Source organism: Dendrobates tinctorius, unplaced genomic scaffold, assembly GCF_039654945.1.
Source record: "Dendrobates tinctorius isolate UK_male_01 unplaced genomic scaffold, ASM3965494v1 ptg000250l, whole genome shotgun sequence".
In the NCBI taxonomy this organism is placed as follows: Eukaryota; Metazoa; Chordata; class Amphibia; order Anura; family Dendrobatidae; genus Dendrobates; species Dendrobates tinctorius.
Window position 1 is genome coordinate 25,958,418 of NW_027361917.1, and position 19,157 is coordinate 25,977,574.

General features: G+C 45.8%; 1 protein-coding gene across 16 annotated transcripts in view; it reads left to right on the top strand.

Moving 5' to 3' along the window:
- The first annotated feature begins 317 nt into the window (after positions 1–317).
- LOC141063498 (heterogeneous nuclear ribonucleoprotein L-like) overlaps positions 318–19,157 on the top strand; it is a 187,943-nt gene continuing 169,103 nt past the window's right edge. For 11 of the 16 annotated variants that reach the window (XM_073557574.1, XM_073557570.1, XM_073557572.1 and 8 more), the window contains exon 1: positions 319–1,056. In XM_073557574.1, coding sequence (XP_073413675.1) covers positions 460–1,056 — 597 coding nt within the window. In that variant the 5' untranslated portion in view covers positions 319–459. Of the gene's footprint in view, positions 1,057–19,157 lie in introns of all 16 variants that reach the window. The other 5 variants (XM_073557567.1, XM_073557568.1, XM_073557569.1 and 2 more) reach the window with 2 other exon arrangements.

Below are 19,157 nucleotides of genomic sequence, written 5' to 3' on the forward strand. Positions count from 1 at the left end.
CGCCTCAGGATGGGTCTGTGCGGAGGCGCCTCAGGATGGGTCTGTGCGGAGGCGCCTCAGGATGGGTCTGTGTGGAGGCGCCTGAGGATGGGTCTGTGTGGAGGCGCCTCAGGATGGGTCTGTGTGGAGGCGCCTCAGGATGGGTCTGTGTGGAGGCGCCTCAGGATGGGTCTGTGTGGAGGCGCCTCAGGATGGGTCTGTGTGGAGGTGCCTCAGGATGGGTCTGTGTGGAGGTGCCTCAGGTACGTGTCACCACAGTAACCGAGTAAGCTTTTGATTCTCACAGAAAGCCATCCCTCTCACACCCCGGGCTCACTGTCTTGCGGTTACTTAGCAACAATCTCTTCCGCTTTCCTTGGCGCTGCCTACAGAACTAGCCCTGCCTTTTCCTCTCCGGTCACGTGACCTCTTTGGACCCCATTTTCGTTACAGTGAGCGCGGGACAAAGAGGCCTAAAATATGTCATCACCACCCGCCGAGCAGCCCGAGAAGCTGAAGAGCAGCCCGGAGGACGGGGAGAAAGGAGAGGCAAGCGCTACCGTGGAGAAAGGAGAGGCATGTCATCCTGAGGAGAAAGGAGACGCATGCGCTACCGTGGAGAAAGGAGAGGCAAGCGCTGCCGTGGAGAAAGGAGAGGCAAGCGCTGCCGTGGAGAAAGGAGAGGCAAGCGCTGCCGTGGAGAAAGGAGAGGCAAGCGCTACCGTGGAGAAAGGAGAGGCAAGCGCTACCGTGGAGAAAGGAGAGGCAAGCGCTACCGTGGAGAAAGGAGAGGCAAGCGCTACCGTGGAGAAAGGAGAGGCAAGCGCTACCGTGGAGAAAGGAGAGGCAAGCGCTACCGTGGAGAAAGGAGAGGCAAGCGCTACCGTGGAGAAAGGAGAGGCAAGCGCTACCGTGGAGAGCAGTGTGCAGGCCAAAGAGACCGGAGATATCTCCTCATCAACCTCCAAGCAAACAGAGAGTCAGGCCAAGAAGCTGAAGAGCAGCTCGGAGGACGAGGAGCAAACGGAGGCGTGTGCTGCTGAGGAGGCATGTGCGGCCAGCTCTGCAGGCACCGGGGTAATGTATCCATGTGTCATGTGGGGTCTACAGCACTGGGCTATGTGTATTGTGCTTTGTGTGCGGACGGTGCTGTATGTAATGCTGCTCTATGTATTAATATGGCAGCTATGGGTACAGAGGGGTGCAGGGGCCGGGGCGCTGGCCTCCTCTGGGCCCGTAGCTTGGCGCGGGCCGGGGCGCTGGCCTCCTCTGGGCCCGTAGCTTGGCGCGGGCCGGGGCGCTGGTCTCCTCTGGGCCCGTAGCTTGGCGCGGGCCGGGGCGCTGGTCTCCTCTGGGCCCGTAGCTTGGCGCGGGCCGGGGCGCTGGTCTCCTCTGGGCCCGTAGCTTGGCGCGGGCCGGAGCGCTGGTCTCCTCTGGGCCCGTAGCTTGGCGCGGGCCGGGGCGCTGGTCTCCTCTGGGCCCGTAGCTTGGCGCGGGCCGCGGCGCTGGTCTCCTCTGGGCCCGTAGCTTGGCGCGGGCCGCGGCGCTGGTCTCCTCTGGGCCCGTAGCTTGGCGCGGGCCGGGGCGCTGGCCTCCTCTGGGCCCGTAGCTTGGCGCGGGCCGGGGCGCTGGCCTCCTCTGGGCCCGTAGCTTGGCGCGGGCCGGGGCGCTGGCCTCCTCTGGGCCCGTAGCTTGGCGCGGGCCGGGGCGCTGGCCTCCTCTGGGCCCGTAGCTTGGCGCGGGCCGGGGCGCTGGCCTCCTCTGGGCCCGTAGCTTGGCGCGGGCCGGGGCGCTGGCCACAACTTCACTAACCACAGTGATTTGAGAAAAAATATCCAGTTTGCATGATATTGCACTTGCTCGTTCATTTTTTTATGTGGTCGTCTACACCTGGGGTTTTCAGGTGTCATTAGCACAGTTTATTTTTATGAAAACAAACTGCTTTCTTCACACTACCTGGGTCCAGCGCTGAGTCTCTGCTCCCCGTGTTTGTTATTGTTTGCAGCTCTAATGGCATATCGACAGCGCTGCAGCCAATCATGGTGCCGTCTGTTCAGACAGAGCTGTTGGCTGCATCACTGGTCGGGTAATGTCAGTTCTGCAGACAATAAGACACTTGGGGAGAAAATCAGGGCTGTGGAGTCGGTAAGCCAAACCTGCGACTCCGACTCCTCAATTTCCCTTACACCGACTCCGACTCCCACACATATTGCTTATATTTAAGTGAAAAATTTATTGTAGTACAATGTGAACCTCAGACATTTAATCATTTTTATGATCCAATAATCAAGATATTTAGATAGAACAGAATATATATTGGTGTACTACCCGGTTTTCATTCTTTTTGGTACAGATACGATATGGATAGACAGATATGGATAAATGGATGTATAGATAGAGCAGATTTCTAATCTGCTTTTGCTATTGAAAACATTATCTATGAGCTCAAAAACCTTTCAGGTGATGCGGTTTTTTAAAAAGATGATCAGCTTTTGCAGCGGAAAAACGTATCCTCAAAAAACACAGGAAAAACGCTGTGTGTGAATGTAGCCTTAGATCAGGAATATAACAGCCATTTATAGGACATTTCATAACTTTCCCAAACTCCTATGAAAAAATATTCAGCACATCCTGCATTGAATTACTGTACCCAATTTATTATATATTTTAGGAGTCGGTCCATTTTATACCGACTCCAACTCCGACTCCGACTCCACCAAAATGAGCACCGACTCCGACTCCGACTCCACGACTCCGACTCCGACTCCACAGCCCTGGAGAAAATAATGATTTATAGTCTGTCTTAAAGTTAGGTAATTGCATCCTCAGAAGGACTGCACATGACAAATTACATCCTGTCATTATTTAACAAAGACTAGGGTAGAAAGCAGATGCCTTTTCTGAAAAAATAAGTACACCCAATAAATCTATATAACCACCTGGAGCAGTAATAACTTGAAGTAATCGTTTTCTGTGTGACTTTCAGTCCTGCACATTGTTCTGGAGGATTTTTAGCCCACTCTTCTTTATAACGATGCTTAACCCCTTCCCAACATGCGCCGTACTAGTACTGCTTTGCGGGAGATGCGTTCCCATAAACAGCATTACGAGTACGGCGCACCGATTGCGCGGCTTCATGTTGAGCGCTGTGAGGATCGTGTGCAGGTGTCGGCTGTATGTGAGAGCTGACACCCTGTAGCAATGCCCACAATCGGTCCTAGCACCGAACAAGGGCATTTAACCCCTCTGATACTGCTGTCAATAGTGACAGCGGCATAGAGAACCTTCCATCAGGACAACACAATGCGATCGCGTTGTCCTGATGGCCTCCATGGAGACCCCCGGCTCCAAGATGGCCGCAGGGTCCTGCAGGTAAGGTGGCTCCTGAGCGCCTGCTGGGAGCAGGCAGTGGCATGCTTCCTTCCCTGCCTGTCAGATCATGATCTGATGCTCTGCAGTGCAGTGTCAGATCATCGATCTGATATAAAATAGTAATGTCCCATGCTGAGACAATGTAAAAAAGTTAAAAGAAAAAAAGATTACAAAGTGTACAAATATTTTTTTAAATCCACAGTTTGTACACCTCATCATCACTGTCCCCGATAGGGATTCTAGATTGTGAGCCCCATCAGTACATCTCTGGAATGTGGGAGGAAACCCACACAAACACGGGGAGAACATACAAACTCCTTGCAGATGTTGTCCTTGGTGGGATTTGAATAGCTTTCAGAATAAAGTGATGCAAAAAAATATTTTTTCTAATTTTTGTGTAAAAGCGCCAAAACACAAAAAACGGTGTAAATGTGATATCGCTGTAATCTTACCGACCTGAAGAATAAAGCGGTCTTATCAATTTTACCACTAGTATAAAAAAAAAAAAAAAAAATTCCTGAATTGCTGGTTTTTGTTCATTCTGTCTTGCAAAAATGTCGTGCCTGAAAATGGTACCAATAAAAATGTCGCTCGTCCTGCAAAGAACAAAGCCCTCATGTGACTATCGGCTGAAATATGAAAAAATTATAGCTCTTAAAATATGGTGATGCAAAAACTAGTTTTCGCAATAAAAAGCGTCTTTTAGTGTGTGACAGCTGCCAAACATAAAAACCCAATATAAATCTGGCATCACAGTAATCGTACCGACTTGAAGAATAAAGTTACCTAATCACTTATACTGCTTGAGGAACAATGTAAAAAAATAAAACCAATTCTTCACATGCTGTTGATTTTTTTTTTCATTCTGCTTCCCAAAGACCGCAGTAAGGCTTGGCGCACAGTTATCCTGCACTCTCCGCTGAGCGCTTTCACCGGGGTTTCCATGTAAATATTTCAAATACGTGACTCAGACAGAACCCCCGATGGAAAATTCCATATAATGAGGCACTGTGGACGCCGTCTGACCTGTGAGGCTATGTGCCCACGTTGCGTGTTAAAACGCACACCAAAAACCGGACTCCTTCCCAGAAATCGCGCATTTTTTTCCACGCGATTTCACCGCGATTATGATCGCGATTTTGCCGCGATTTTCGTGTGCGATATTCAAGCACTTTCCAAGCGATTTGAAGCATCGCTTGGAAAGTGATTGACAGGTTGGTCACACTCGTCAAACATAGTGTTTGACAAGTGTCACCAGGCTTTTACTATTGAGGCCGCCTATGCGGCTTCAATAGTAAAAGATAGAATGCTAAAAAAATAAAAAAAAATCGGTGTATATTTACCTTCCGGCGTCCCGCGCTGCCATCCCGGGCCTCAGCGTTCCCAGCGATGCCTTGCGAGACCTGTGATGACGTAGTCTCGCGTTGCTATAGCGATCTCGCGAGACCACGACATCACAGGACCATGCCACACGGCATTACTGGGAACGCTTAGGCCGGGAATGCAGCGCGGGACGCCGGAAGGTAAATATACACCGATTTTTCTTTTTTTTTTTTTTTTACAGGGGTATGGTACCCAGGGCCTGGAGGACAGTCTCCTCTCCTCCACACCGTGGGTACCAACCGCACATGAGACGCTTAACTTCCCGCATGGTGGGCATAGCCACATGCGGGAAGTAAGCGATTCTCATGCATTCCTATGGGTGCGGAATCGCGACAATTTTTTGCGATTCCGCACAAAAGAATGAGCATGCTGCGATTTTTTTTTTTTTTTTTTTTTTTTTTTTTTTTTTTTTTTCCGCGATGCGATTCCGCCGCGGAAAAAAGCGCAGCATTAGCACAGCATGTGCGGAATGCCATAGGAATGCATGGGGGGCGTTCTGTACACGATTTTTAAACGTTTTTGTGCCGAAAATCGCGGCAAAAATGCTTAAAAATCGCTACGTGGGCACACAGCCTGATTCGGCGATGTCCCGTCTTTTAAAGATTGCATAAAAGTGCAGTCGGACATACTTTTGTGCACTTCTGAAAAGGACACTCCTGAACAGAGGCCAGGCAGAGTCCAGAGTATCTCTGCTGCCTCATTATTGTGAATAGATCCCTCGGGGGTTTCATCGGAATCACGTCACTCAGAGATTTAGATGGAAACCACAAAGTAAGTGCTCAGCGTAGAGTGCCGGATAACTGTGATCCCAAACATTATGTAAAATGTTTCCAATAAAAGCTTCCACTCATTCCACAAAAAAATCAAGTCCCCGCTCAGGTCCGTCATCTGTTAACCGAAATATAGTGGGCTTCCACGTTACTGGTAGCACAGCTCTGGAAAAGCGAAATGACTCTCCTCCCGCCAAAAGAAATTCAGCAAATTCTCTGCTCCCAAATCCAAATGCCCCCCCCCCCCCTCCCTTCTGAGCCCCAGTGTGCCTAAACAACATTTAGCGCCTACATGTTTGGCATTTCTGTAGTGATGAGAACCCGGCTAATTTACAGGTGCGTATCTCCAGAAGAATGAGCTGGGCATAATGTACTGGTCACTACGACGGCAGTTTGTCATTTTCACTCGGCAACATCCAATGCTGCCTGTTCATGGAAAGCACCCATGGAGTCAAAATCGTCACTACAGCTGTAAATTCCCAAAGGGTAATAAAATAATTTCCAAAATGGGGTCACTTGAGTGGGGATTCTGCTTCTCTAGCACTTAGGGGCTCTTTATATGGAATCCACAAACTAGTCTAGGAAAATCTGTGCTCCAGGAGGCAAATAGCGCTCTGTCCCTCCCGAGTCACTCCGTGTGGCTAAGGCTAGTTTCACATTAGCGTTTACGGCCGCAGCGTCGGGGTGCGCATGGCCGCCGCTAGCCCCGCCCCTCCGCTGGTAGCTCCGTCTACGGACGCATGACGCTGCATGCGTCCTGCGTCCCCTATCTTTAGCACTGGGGACGCAGGCCGTGCGCAGTATGCGTTTGGCGGCGCATGCGTCCTTTTGACGCTGCGCCAAACGCAACAGGTTGCAATTTGGTGCGCTCGGCGCAGCTTAAAAAGGACGCATGCGCCGTCAAACGCATACTGCGCACGGCCTGCGTCCCCAGTGCTAAAGATAGGGGACGCAGGACACATGCAGCGTCTTGCGTCCGTAGGCGGAGCTACCGGCGGAGGCGGGGCAGGGGCGGGGCTTAGCGGCGGCCGTGCGCAGCCCGACGCTGCAGCCGTAAACGCTAATGTGAAACTAGCCTAAGTAGTACTATATAGCCACATATGGGGTATTTCTACATCCAGCAGAAATTGTGGGACTAATTTTGGTGCCAGTTTTACCCATTTCCCAGTGTGAAAATGTACAACTTGGGGCTAACACACAATCTTGGTGGTAAAGATGTAAATTATTTTTTTATTTTTCACTTCCCAATGCGCGCTGCATGTCCAAACACCCAGTCATCCCAGCCTGCAGCAATACGCCACTCTTGCCTCCTCCAGCAGCAATCCTGGGACCCCGCTTCACTGCAGCCACCACCCCTGGTAAGCAAGAAGAAGCATGGATTATAAGAAGCACCACCATTTTATTTAAATTTTTTTTCCTATTTTTCTCAAATTTTGGGGTTTGCCTTATAATCCGCAAAATACAGTAAATGTATGTTTTTCCTTGCACATTCTAAAAATTCCTGTGACACACCTGAAGGGTTAATAATCTTCTTGAATGTGGTTTTGAGCATCTTGAGGGGTGCAGTTTTTAGAATGGTGTAACTTTTGGGTATTTTCTGTCTTATAGGCCCCTCAAAGTCACTTCAAATGTGATGTGGTTCCTAAAAAAATGGTTTTGCAAACTTTGTTGTAAAAATGAGAAATCGCTGGTCAACTTTTAACCCTTAGCTTCCTAGCAAAAAACAAATTGTTTCCAAAGTTGTGCTGATGTAAAGTAAACTTGTGGGATATGTTATTTAATAACTATTTTGTGTGACACCACTCTCTGATTTAAGGGCATAATAATTAAAAGTTTGAAAATTTCAAAATTTTCTAATTTCCGTTTTTTTTCCCACAAATAAAAGCAACCCGTATCAAAGAAAATTTGCCACTATCAGAAAGTACAATATGTCACAAAAAAACACTCAATCACCGGGATCCGTTGAAGCGTTCCAGAGTTATTACCTCATAAAGGGACCTGGTCAGGAAGGTGAAAACAGGCTTTGGGGTGAAGGGGTTAAAGAAATTGTCTCAAGTTCTTATTGGTTAAACGGAACCTGTCACCCCGTTTTTCAGCTATAAGCTGCGGCCACTGCCTTTCGGGGCTTATCTACAGAATTCTAAAAGGCTGTAGGCAAGCCCCCGATCTGACCTAAAAGAAGGAAAACAAGTTTTATTATACTCACCTGGGGGCGGTCTGGTCTGATGGATGTCGCAGCTCCCATCTTCATGCGATGGCGTCTTCCTTGCTCCGTGTCGTGGCTCCTGCGCAGGCGTACTTCTCTGTCCTGTTGAGGGCAGAGCCCAGTGCTGCAGTGCGCAGGCGCTGGGAAAGGTCAGAGGCCCTGCGCCTGCACACTGCAGTACTTTGCCCTCAACAGGGCAAATCAGTACACGACACGGAGCAAGGAAGATGACGACATCGCTTGAAGATGGGAGGACCCGGACCTGCGACGGCCATCGGACCCCCGGGGAGTATAATCTAACTTGTTTTTCTTCTCTTTCAGGTTAGATCGGGGGCTTATCTACAGCATTACAGAATGCTGTAGATAAGCCCCAAAAGGCAGTGGTCGCAGCTTATTACTGAAAAATGAGGTGGCAGGTTCCCTTTAAGATAGCAAAGTGCTTGGAAAAACAAGTAACTTTGCAATTTATTAAAAATCCTCTCCGTTCTCAAGGACAAAGGAATGGTTAATTTTTTAGTGCACAACTCATTGACTAGGCTGCAGGCCACCCTGCAGTCTGAGTGGCAGGTCTCCCAGCTAAGGGCACAGCGCCCCTAGCAGGCTGTATACGTCAAAGTTTGATCATGGCACTCTGAAGCTGGTGTTATCAGTGGATCCGATGTTCCACTGCGCTTCTCCCATGTTGTTGAGGCCAACTGGTCTCTAATAGACTGGGAGAGCGCTCAGTTTGGACCAGCGATGTGACTGCTGCTCATCCAATCAATCATTCATCATGTCTCCCCTGCTATCTTGTCAGCACACAAGCGAGCACACAAAGCACTTTGTTTGCAGCTGTCATCACTATCCAAACTCATTTTCATCACTCAGATTTTTTTTTTTGTCTGAGAAAATCAAATTATTCTGCTTCAAAAAATTTAAAGATTTAAAAAGAGAAATTGAAATTCTCCTTTCTGACAGTCCATGAACATTTGACCGTATAGTAGTAAGCCGTCAGCAGATTGGTGTCACTATACCCGGTGTGCAGGAGGACTAGCGCTGCCCCCTGCAGGTGACATCACTGGCCTCTGTGGGGAATAGTAACACTACTTGGCTGAATAGTAATAAGCTGTCAGCAGACCGGATACCGCCTTCGTCGTACAGGGCATAGGGGAAAACACTGTGCAAAGGAGTTTACGCTCTGGCATAGACCCCTGAACAGAGCGTCACTGATGATGAATCGTTTCCTAAGGCTATGTGCACACGTAGTTTTAGGTGCTGCGGATTTGGAAAAATCCACAGGTAAATTCTCTGGTCAAAAGACCTGCGGCTTACCTGCGGAATAGCCCTGCAGTTTCACACCTCTACAATGGAGAAGGTGTGAAACCGCTGCGGATTCCACACAAAAAATTGACATGCTGCGGATCTGAACCCGCAGCAAATCCGCGCGGAAAAATCTGCAGCATGTGCACAGTGTTTTCCAGTTTACCATTGAAAACAATGGTACTGTACAACGCAGTACAGTAACTTTATTGTAGGATTTTGGGAGCAGGCATACAGAAGAAGCCCCTTGAGGGTCAGTTTTTAGAATTGTCACTTTTGGGGATTTTCTGTCATATAGACCCTCAGTCACTTCAAATGTGATGTGGCCCCCAAAAATAAAATTTGGTAAGTTTTTTTTTTAAAAATGAATAGTTGCTGGTTAACTTTTCCTCCTAACAAGAAGACATTTTGTTTAAAAAAAACTGTGCTGATGTAAAGTGGTCATGCAGGGAAATGTTATTGATTAACTATTTTGTGTGACAACGCTGATATAAGGGCATAAGAATTCAAAGTTTGAAAATTGCTACATCTTCGCCAAATTTCTGTCCCCCCCCCCTTCACATAAATGAAAGTCATATAGAAGAAATGTTACTACTGTCATGAAGTACAATAAGTCATGAAAAAACATACTCCGAATCGGTGGGATTCGTTGAAACGTTACAAAGTTATTGCCTCATAAATTGACACTGGTGAGAATTGTAAAAATTGGCCTGATCCTTAACATGCAAACCACCTTGGGGTTAAAGGATTAAGTTAATTTGTTAGGTGCCAGATACTTTGTTTGATGTGTGTAATCCCAAAATATAATTAAATGAAAAACGTCATCACTCACCTGAGTAGATTAATTGATAAAAAAGCTAGCCATTATTGAAATACTAGTATATTAAAAAAAAAAAGTAGTTACTTTTCCGCTGCTCTGCAGCCAATATTACATCGTGTGTCCAGTTCAATGTGAAAAAGTTGGTGAAAGGTGCTCTTTAAGCCCTTCATCACCCTGCTGCCTGTTTTCACTTTCACCAGGCCAAATTTGACAATTCTGACTATTGTCACTTTGTGGTATTTACGGTACTCTAGAACACTTCAATGGATCCCAGTGATTCTGAACTTGCTTTTTCATGACATATTGTACTTCATGATGGTGGTAAAAAATTTTTCAATATGACTTGTGTTTTTATTTGTGAAAAAATCGGAAATTTTGTGAAAATGTTGCAATTTTTAAACTTGTCACTCAAAACAGTTAAATAACCTCTCCTACATAATTACCAGCATAATTTTTAAAACATCATTTTATCTAATCCCCTGCACGACAGCACACAGAAGGTTGCCTCCCCATTCTAATTAGGGACAGGAAACAGGTTTAAATAGCCCTCCCCTTCGCGCAATCTCCCGTGTTTTCCTGTCCTTAATCGATGAAGAGGTTTTTTCTGTGTGTTCCTGAGAGCTGGGCCGGCGACACTCTTATATATACCTTTTAAGCCGGGCAGCCTTGGTTGATCGTCCCAGACCTTCCTCCCGCAGCTGCTCCTGCCCCGGGCAGGATCACACCAACCTTCGGCGCCTGCTGGCAATGCTGGATTTTGTGAAGTGGCTGAGGGCCTACCGTAGCCCCCAGCCTCGTAGTTTCTCTCCGCCTCGCACCTGCATTCTGGCGTTGGCTTCCGCGTTCTCTGGCAATCCTGGGCATGTATAGGAAGTGATGTACACTGCCGAGAGAGATGGCGTGACATCACTTCTGCCCTGTGTTCCACTGAACCAATGTGGAAGGAAAAAAAAATGAAACTTTTAACTTTTCACTAAAACGGTACTTTAGACACACATTTTTATAATGGTAACAGGAGAAAAAAGACCCCCACATTTGTTGTGCAATTGCTCTTGAGTACACAGTGCAAAGCTAAAGTAGCCTACTTTATTCTTCAGGTTGGTGCAATTACAGTGATGCCAGATTTGTATATACTCGTGTATAAGCCGTGTTTTTCAGCATTTTTTTGTGTGCTGAAAACGCTCCCCTCTGCTTATACACAAGTCAATTGCCCCAGAGGGCCGGCAGGTGAGGGGGAGCGGCGGGTCACACAGGCAAGAGTCGGCGGCTGCAGCCAAAGCCTGTGCCGCTGCTGTAATGGCGCACTGTGACAGCCACCAGCTTCCAGCACACATCATACTTGCCTACCTGCGCACCCTCGCTGCTGGCACTGCATTTAGTTCGTTCCTGCACCAGCAGCTCTTCTGGCCGAGCGATCACATGGCACCGCTCTTTAAGGTAATGAATACACACGCCTCTCCCATAGGCGTGGAGTGCATATTCATTACCTTAATGAGCGAGGCCAAGTGATCGCTCGGCAGGAAGAGCTGCTGGCGGCCGGAACGAGATGCAATGCCTGTGAGGTGGGCGTGCAGGCAGGTAAATAGGATTTTTTTTTTTTTTTTCCTTTAAAGGGAATTTGTCACCGGAATATGGCAGCCTCTGTAAATAGCCCAGTCTGATGGGCGGTGTTTCGCTGTGTTCCGGGACATAGTGTACCGGCGCATGCGCAGTAATGATTTTCGGCTTTGCCCGCAGTTGGGCAAAGCATATTGAGCGTGTTCGAAGCAAGATTGCCATGCACACGCGCAAACTATGGAGTTGAACTTCTCTAATACCGGCAAAGATCGCGGACGGGGGCCACGGATGGGATGGAGAAAGAAGAAGAAACACAGACCGCACTCAGGCCATTTACAGAGGTCGCCAGCTTCCGGTGACAGATTCCCTTTAACAGGAATCATACATACAAGGATAGGGGATAAGGAGCCAAGCATGCAATGACAGGGGAGGCATGCATACCAAGATGGGGATGGGGGAGCCATGCATACCTGGCTTATACTCGAGTCAATAAGTTTACCCAGTTTTTCGCGGCAAAATTGGTTGCCTCGGCTTATACTCGAGTATGTACGGTATATAGTTTTTTTTTTTTTTTTGTTTTTGTTTTGACGTTACACAATGAAAACTATTTCATACAAAAAAATTCAACGGTTTATTCTGAGAGCTAGAACTTTTTTTTTTTTTTTTTTAATTTTTACGCTGCCTGCGCTGTATGACTGCTTGTTTTGTGGGACAAGATGACATTTTAGCGGTTCCATTTTTATTTTCATTTGTCTTCTTGATCACGTTTTATTCTACTTCTTGTTTGGTGGAATGATGATAAAATATATATATATATATATATATATATATATACTGTATGTATGTATGTGTGTGTGTATATGTATATGTATATATATATATATATATATATATATATATATATATATATATTTATTTATATATATTTATTTATTTTTATTTTTTTTTATTTTTACTGCGTTCACTGAAGGGGTAACCAGTGGGACAGTTTTATAGGTCGGGTCGTTCCGAATGCGACGATATCAAATAAATGTACTTTATTTTTCCCTTTACTTTGTTACATTCTAGCACCCGATCATGGACGTTGCTGCGAGGTGTCAGTTGTCGTATAGAGCTGATACATGTACGTTGCATGTCAGGAAGCGGTTAAGCAATCTAGAAAAGCTATTAAATTCTTATTTCATTTAGCTTTGTATAAATCAATAGTACAGGCTAAAATGATGGCCACTTTAGATGAGCCAGTAATGTTCAAATGAACATTCTCAGGTGCTATAGTTGGATCCTGTTTAGCTAGCCCATCCAAACATGACTGCAATCACCCGACAAACTTATAAAACATACAATTTTCCGTTATGATTTTTATGCAGGGATAAAAATAGCTTTCAATAGCATCGCATTGCCCCGTGTAAACAGGTGAGGAACTGCTATTAATGTGGTGATGTATGCAGAGAGAAAGTTAATCTAATATTTCTAAACATTGTTTTTCGGTTATTCCTTTGTATCCCCGTTCATACTGCACCCACACACACGATACACCATTTGAAAGGTAAACTTGCTCCCTTCAACAAGAAAATGGCCAAACAAACCGCACATTCACGATTTTATCACTGAATACAGTTTAAACATTCATTTTCATAAACCTGCAGAAAGGCACAATGACCTGCAGGTGGCACCGCAACCGGAAAACATTTTTTGCTCTCAACTTATCAAAACAATTTATTGTATTACCAATCTACATATATAAATACCTGTCTGTGTTCATTATCTCATGAAATACATTTACATTCGACCAGCTTGCTTTAGCTGAAATTGCCTGCGCCCCCCGACAACCAGTGTGCGAAAGTTTCGCATGGGCCAAGCTAGTAGGATATAATTTATCATTCTGTGCACGTAGGAAATTCCTTGACCCATCTGATCAGTGTGTGTGTATATATATATATATATATATATATATATATATATATATAATATATATATACAGTGCCTACAAGTAGTATTCAACCCCCTGCAGATTTAGCAGGTTTGATAAGATGCAAATAAGTTAGAGCCTTCAAACTTCACACAAGAGCGGGATTTATTAACAGATGCATAAATCTTACAAACCAAAAAGTTATGTTGCTCAGTTAAATTTTAATAAACTTTAAACATACAAGTGTGGGTCAATTATTATTCAACCCCTAGGTTTAATATTTTGTGGAATAACCCTTGTTTGCAATTACAGCTAATAATCGTCTTTTATAAGACCTGATCAGGCCGACACAGGTCTCTGGAGTTATCTTGGCCCACTCCTCCATGCAGATCTTCTCCAAGTTATCTAGGTTCTTTGGGTGTCTCATGTGGACTTTAATCTTGAGCTCCTTCCACAAGTTTTCAATTGGGTTAAGGTCAGGAGACTGACTAGGCCACTCCAACACCTTGAGTTTTTGCCTCTTGAACCAGGCCTTGGTTTTCTTGGCTGTGTGCTTTGGGTCGTTGTCTTGTTGGAAGATGAAATGACGACCCATCTTAAGATCCTTGATGGAGGAGCGGAGGTTCTTGGCCAAAATCTCCAGGTAGGCCGTGCTATCCATCTTCCCATGGATGCGGACTAGATGGCCAGGCCCCTTGGCTGAGAAACAGCCCCACAGCATGATGCTGCCACCACCATGCTTGACTGTAGGGATGGTATTCTTGGGGTCGTATGCAGTGCCATCCAGTCTCCAAACGTCACGTGTGTGGTTGGCACCAAAGATCTCGATCTTGGTCTCATCAGACCAGAGACCCTTGAACCAGTCTGTCTCAGAGTCCTCCAAGTGATCATGAGCAAACTGTAGACGAGCCTTGACATGACGCTTTGAAAGTAAAGGTACCTTACGGGCTCGTCTGGAACGGAGACCATTGCGGTGGAGTACGTTACTTATGGTATTGACTGAAACCAATGTCCCCACTGCCGTGAGATCTTCCCGGAGCTCCTTCCTTGTTGTCCTTGGGTTAGCCTTGACTCTTCGGACAAGCCTGGCCTCGGCACGGGAGGAAACTTTCAAAGGCTGTCCAGGCCGTGGAAGGCTAACAGTAGTTCCATAAGCCTTCCACTTCTGGATGATGCTCCCAACAGTGGAGACAGTTAGGCCCAACTCCTTGGAAAGGGTTTTGTACCCCTTGCCAGCCTTGTGACCCTCCACGATCTTGTCTCTGATGGCCTTGGAATGCTCCTTTGTCTTTCCCATGTTGACCATGTATGAGTGCTGTTCACAAGTTTGGGGAGGGTCTTAAATAGTTAGAAAAGGCTGGAAAAAGAGATAATTAATCCAAACATGTGAAGCTCATTGTTCTTTGTGCCTGAAATACTTCTTAATACTTTAGGGGAACCAAACAGAATTCTGGTGGCTTGAGGGGTTGAATAATAAATGACCCTCTGAATAAACTTTTCACAATTTAAAAAAAATTAAGCAAAGAAATAACATTCTTTTTTGCTGCAGTGCATTTCACACTTCCAGGCTGATCTACAGTTCAAATGTCACAATGCCAAGTTAATTCCGAATGTGTAAACCTGCTAAATCTGCAGGGGGTTGAATACTACTTGTAGGCACTGTGTATGTGTGTGTATATATATATATATAATATATATAGCAATTGGTAAAACATTTCGAATCTGTCTTGGTTAAATTGCGATGGTCTGACAACACCTATTAGGCTGGGGTCACACTAACCGACGCAAAATACGGTCAGTATTTTACATGCGTAATAAGGATGAATTACCCCTAAATAGTGCTCCGTATGTCATCCGTAATGAAGGTGTGGTCACGTATTTTGCGCATGTCAGCATCCGTATGTAATCCGTATGGCATCCGTATGGCGAGATTTTCTCGCAGGCTTGCAAAATGGACATATAATGGAGCCCTATGACAGGGTTTCTAAACAGAAACTAAAGAATAGATATAGACACATAGAATGTGTGTGTGTGTGTATATGTATGTATGTGTGTATATATATATATATACACACATGTATTCTATGTGTCTAGATCTATTCTTTTGTTTCTTTATTAAATCTGTCAGTGTGAGTTTACTGTATAGCGCACTGAATTGCCGGCTTTGCTAAAAGACACCTGGTGCGTATTTCTCGCAAGTCACGTGTGGTCCGTGTGTAATCCATATTTTTTGCGCACCCATAGACTTGCATTGGCGTACTACGGCCATAGTACGCTGACAATCGCAGCATGCTGCGATTGGCACGGACCGTAGAATACGGATGAGAAATATACGGCTGGTGCGAGGGACCCCATAGAGAATCATTGGTCCGTGTCTAATGTGTGCTTTTAGCGCCTCTCACTCGGCCGTATTCCTCGCCAGTGTGACCCCGGCCTTAAACTCTGAGAAGTGCAATAATGATTGAGGAGCACCCAACACAGTTGGAGATGGATCGATGCAGGCAAACCAAGCTGCAGATTCAAAGAACTACACTGCTCAAAAAATAAAGGGAACACTTAAACAATAGAATATAACTCCAAGTAAATCAAACTGTCCACTGAAGCAACACTTAAACAATAGAATATAACTCCAAGTAAATCAAACTGTCCACTGAAGCAACACTGAGTGACAATCAATTTCACATGATGTTATGCAAATGGAATAGATAACAGATGGAAATTATTGGCAATTATCAAGACACCCTCAATAAAAGAGTGGTTCTGCAAGTGGGGACCACAGTCCACATCTCAGTACCAATGCTTTCTGGCTGATGTTTTGGTCACTTTTGAATGTTGGTTGTGCTTTCACACTCATGGTAGCATGAGACGGACTCTACAACCCATACAAGTGGCTCAGGTAGTGCAGCTCATCCAGGATGGCACATCAATGCGAGCTGTGCCAAGAAGGTTTGCTATGTCTGTCAGCGTAGTGTCCAGAAGCTGGAGACGCAACCAGGAAACAGGCCACTACACCAGTAGACGTGGAGGGGGCCGTAGGAGGGCAACAACCCAGCAGCAGGACCGCTACCTCTGCCTTTGTGCAAGGAGGAACAGGAGGAGTACTGCCAGAGCCCTGCAAACTGACCTCCAGCAGGCCACTAATGTGCATGTGTCTGCACAAACGGTTAGAAACCGACTTCATGAGAATGGTCTGAGTGCCCGGCGTCCACAGATGGGGGTTGTGCTCCACCCGCGCCTATTAGTTAAATGCTGCTGTCAAAATGACAGTGGCATTTAATGCGCGCTTCTGGCCATCGGGCTGGAAATACGAGCGCCACTGACCCCCGTCACGTGATCTGGGGTCATCGGTTCGTTGGCCTAACAACCAGAGGTACCCTGCGCCGCTTTCCAAGACCCGCAGCGTCTCCATTTTTCGTGATCTCTGGTTGGGTGAGGGCTTATTTTTTGCATGCCGAGCTGACGTTTTTAATGCCACTTCTGTGCAGATACATTTTAATGCAATGTCGCAGCGACCAAAAAAACGTAATTCTGGCGTTTTGATTTTTTTTTCTCGCTACGCCGTTTAGGCCAGGTTCACATAACGTTAAACATAGCGCATAGCGTTGACGGGCTGCGTTAACACTATAGCATAACGCGATGTGCATTATGCTATACCGCTAGTGCTGATGATTCATCAGCGCTAGCAGTGACATAGCCTCAGACGCTGCAGCCCGCGTCCGAGGCTCCATCAGTGAATGACGGCACATCGCGAACGCGTGCCGCTTTACGGCATGCGTTACGATGCGCCACATAATGGGGGTCTATGGCAGCGTTAACGGACTGCGTTACACCGCGTTATACCGCGGTGTAACGCAGTTCGTTTAACGGACTGCCATAACGCAGTGTGACCCCGGCCTTAGCGAACAGCTTAATCTATTTTTTTTTTTTTTTTTTTTAATTATTGAAAGATCAGCCGATTCTGAACGCAGCGATACCAAATATGTATGTTTGAATTTTTTTTTTCACTGTTTTGAATGGGGTGAAAGGGGGGTAATTTAATCTTTTTATATTTTTTTAATTTTTTTTATAGTTTTAAAACTATTTTTCTGTAAGTTTTGGCATGCTAGAAGCTGCCACATCTTGATTGGCTCTGCTACATAGAGGCGATGCTCAGATCGGCTCTGTGTTGCAGAATTACTGCATTGCTATGAGCGCTGACCACAGGGTGGCGCTCATAGTAATCCGGTATCAGCAACCATAGAGTTCTCCAGGAGACCCTCTGGTGGTTATGCCGACGAACTGATGACCCCCAATCACGTGACGGGGGTCAGCAGTGCGCGTATTTCTGGCACGATGGCGCGTTAAATACCGCTATCAGATTAACAGCAGCATTTAACTAGTTAATAGGAGCAGGTGGATCGCGATTCCACCCTCGCATATTGCGGGCACATGTCAGCTGTTCAAAACAGCTGACATGTCCCGGCTTTGATGCGGGCTCACCGCCGGAGCCCGCATCGAAGCTGGGGTACTACTATTGGACGTATTATCTTGTCCAATGGCAGTAAGGGGTTAATTATTTATTTTTATTTTTTTGTCTTCTTACCACTGGTGCATAGTCTAAAGCCCCAGCTATGCCGTCTGCCTTTACTAACATTTGTGAAAGAATGGCTTCTTCTAAAGTGTTCACTGAATTTTAGTGTGGTACTGATATAGGAAGCTACAGCAATCAGTACATCAACCATGAAGTGACAGACAACGTAAAGTTCCTGAGTACTGCATGAAAGAGAGCAGAACATTAGCCAATCAGTTTTAGATTTCTAAACCTCCTTTTGGCATCAGCAAAAATCTGCACCAGTAGATTCATTGCATGAGTTTCCAAGGCCAAGCAGCCTCACATCGCCAACGTCTGATTGAATTGAAGCGAAGCTGCTACTGGACTCAACAGGCTTTAGCAAATGCTGGGAGAACGTTGCCTATCTGAATGCATTGTGAAAGCTGTAATGTTTAATGCAGGACTCAACCTTCTGTGAGGTTGTTTTTTAGGGACTGGTCAAGGAAACTTTATTTCAGTGAAAATAAACCTTAATGCTGCAGCATACCTAGATTTTTGGGCAATTGTATTCTAACATTGTGAAATCAGTTTGGGAAAGGCCCTTTTCTGTTTCAGGAGGATTGTGTCCAGTGCACAAAGCTAGGTCCACAAAGACCTGGTTAGATGAGTTTGGTGTGGAAGAACTTGAATGACTGCACAGAGCCCTGGCCTCAACCCCACCTTACACCTTCGATGAACTAGAAAGTTGATTCTTGTCCAACATCGGTGTCTGACCTCACAAATGCTGTTCTGGATGATTGGGCAAAACTTGTCACAGATGCACTCCAAAATCTTATAGAATGTTTTCCTAGAAAAGTGGAAGCTGTTTAGCAGCAGAAGGAGGGCAAACTATGGATTTAGGATAGGAGGTCATACAGTGGGTACGGAAAGTTTTCAGACCCCTTTATTTTTTCACTTTGTTTTATTGCAGCCATTTGGTAAATTCAAAAAACTTAAATTTTTTCTCAGTAATGTACACTCTGCACCCCATCTTGACTGAAAAAAAGAGAAATGAGGTTTTTTTTGCAAATTTATTAAAGAAAAGATGAAATATCACATGATCATGAGTATTCAGACCCTTTGCTCAGACACTCATATTTAAGTCACATGCTGTCCACTTCCTTGTGATCCTCCTTGAGATGGTTCTACTCCTTCATTGGAGTCCAGCTGTGTTTTATTTAAATTGATAGGACTTGATTTGTAAAGGCACACACCTGTCTATATAAGACCTCACAGCTCACAGTGCATGTCAGGTCAGACCGAATGAGAATCATGAGGTGAAAGGAACTGGT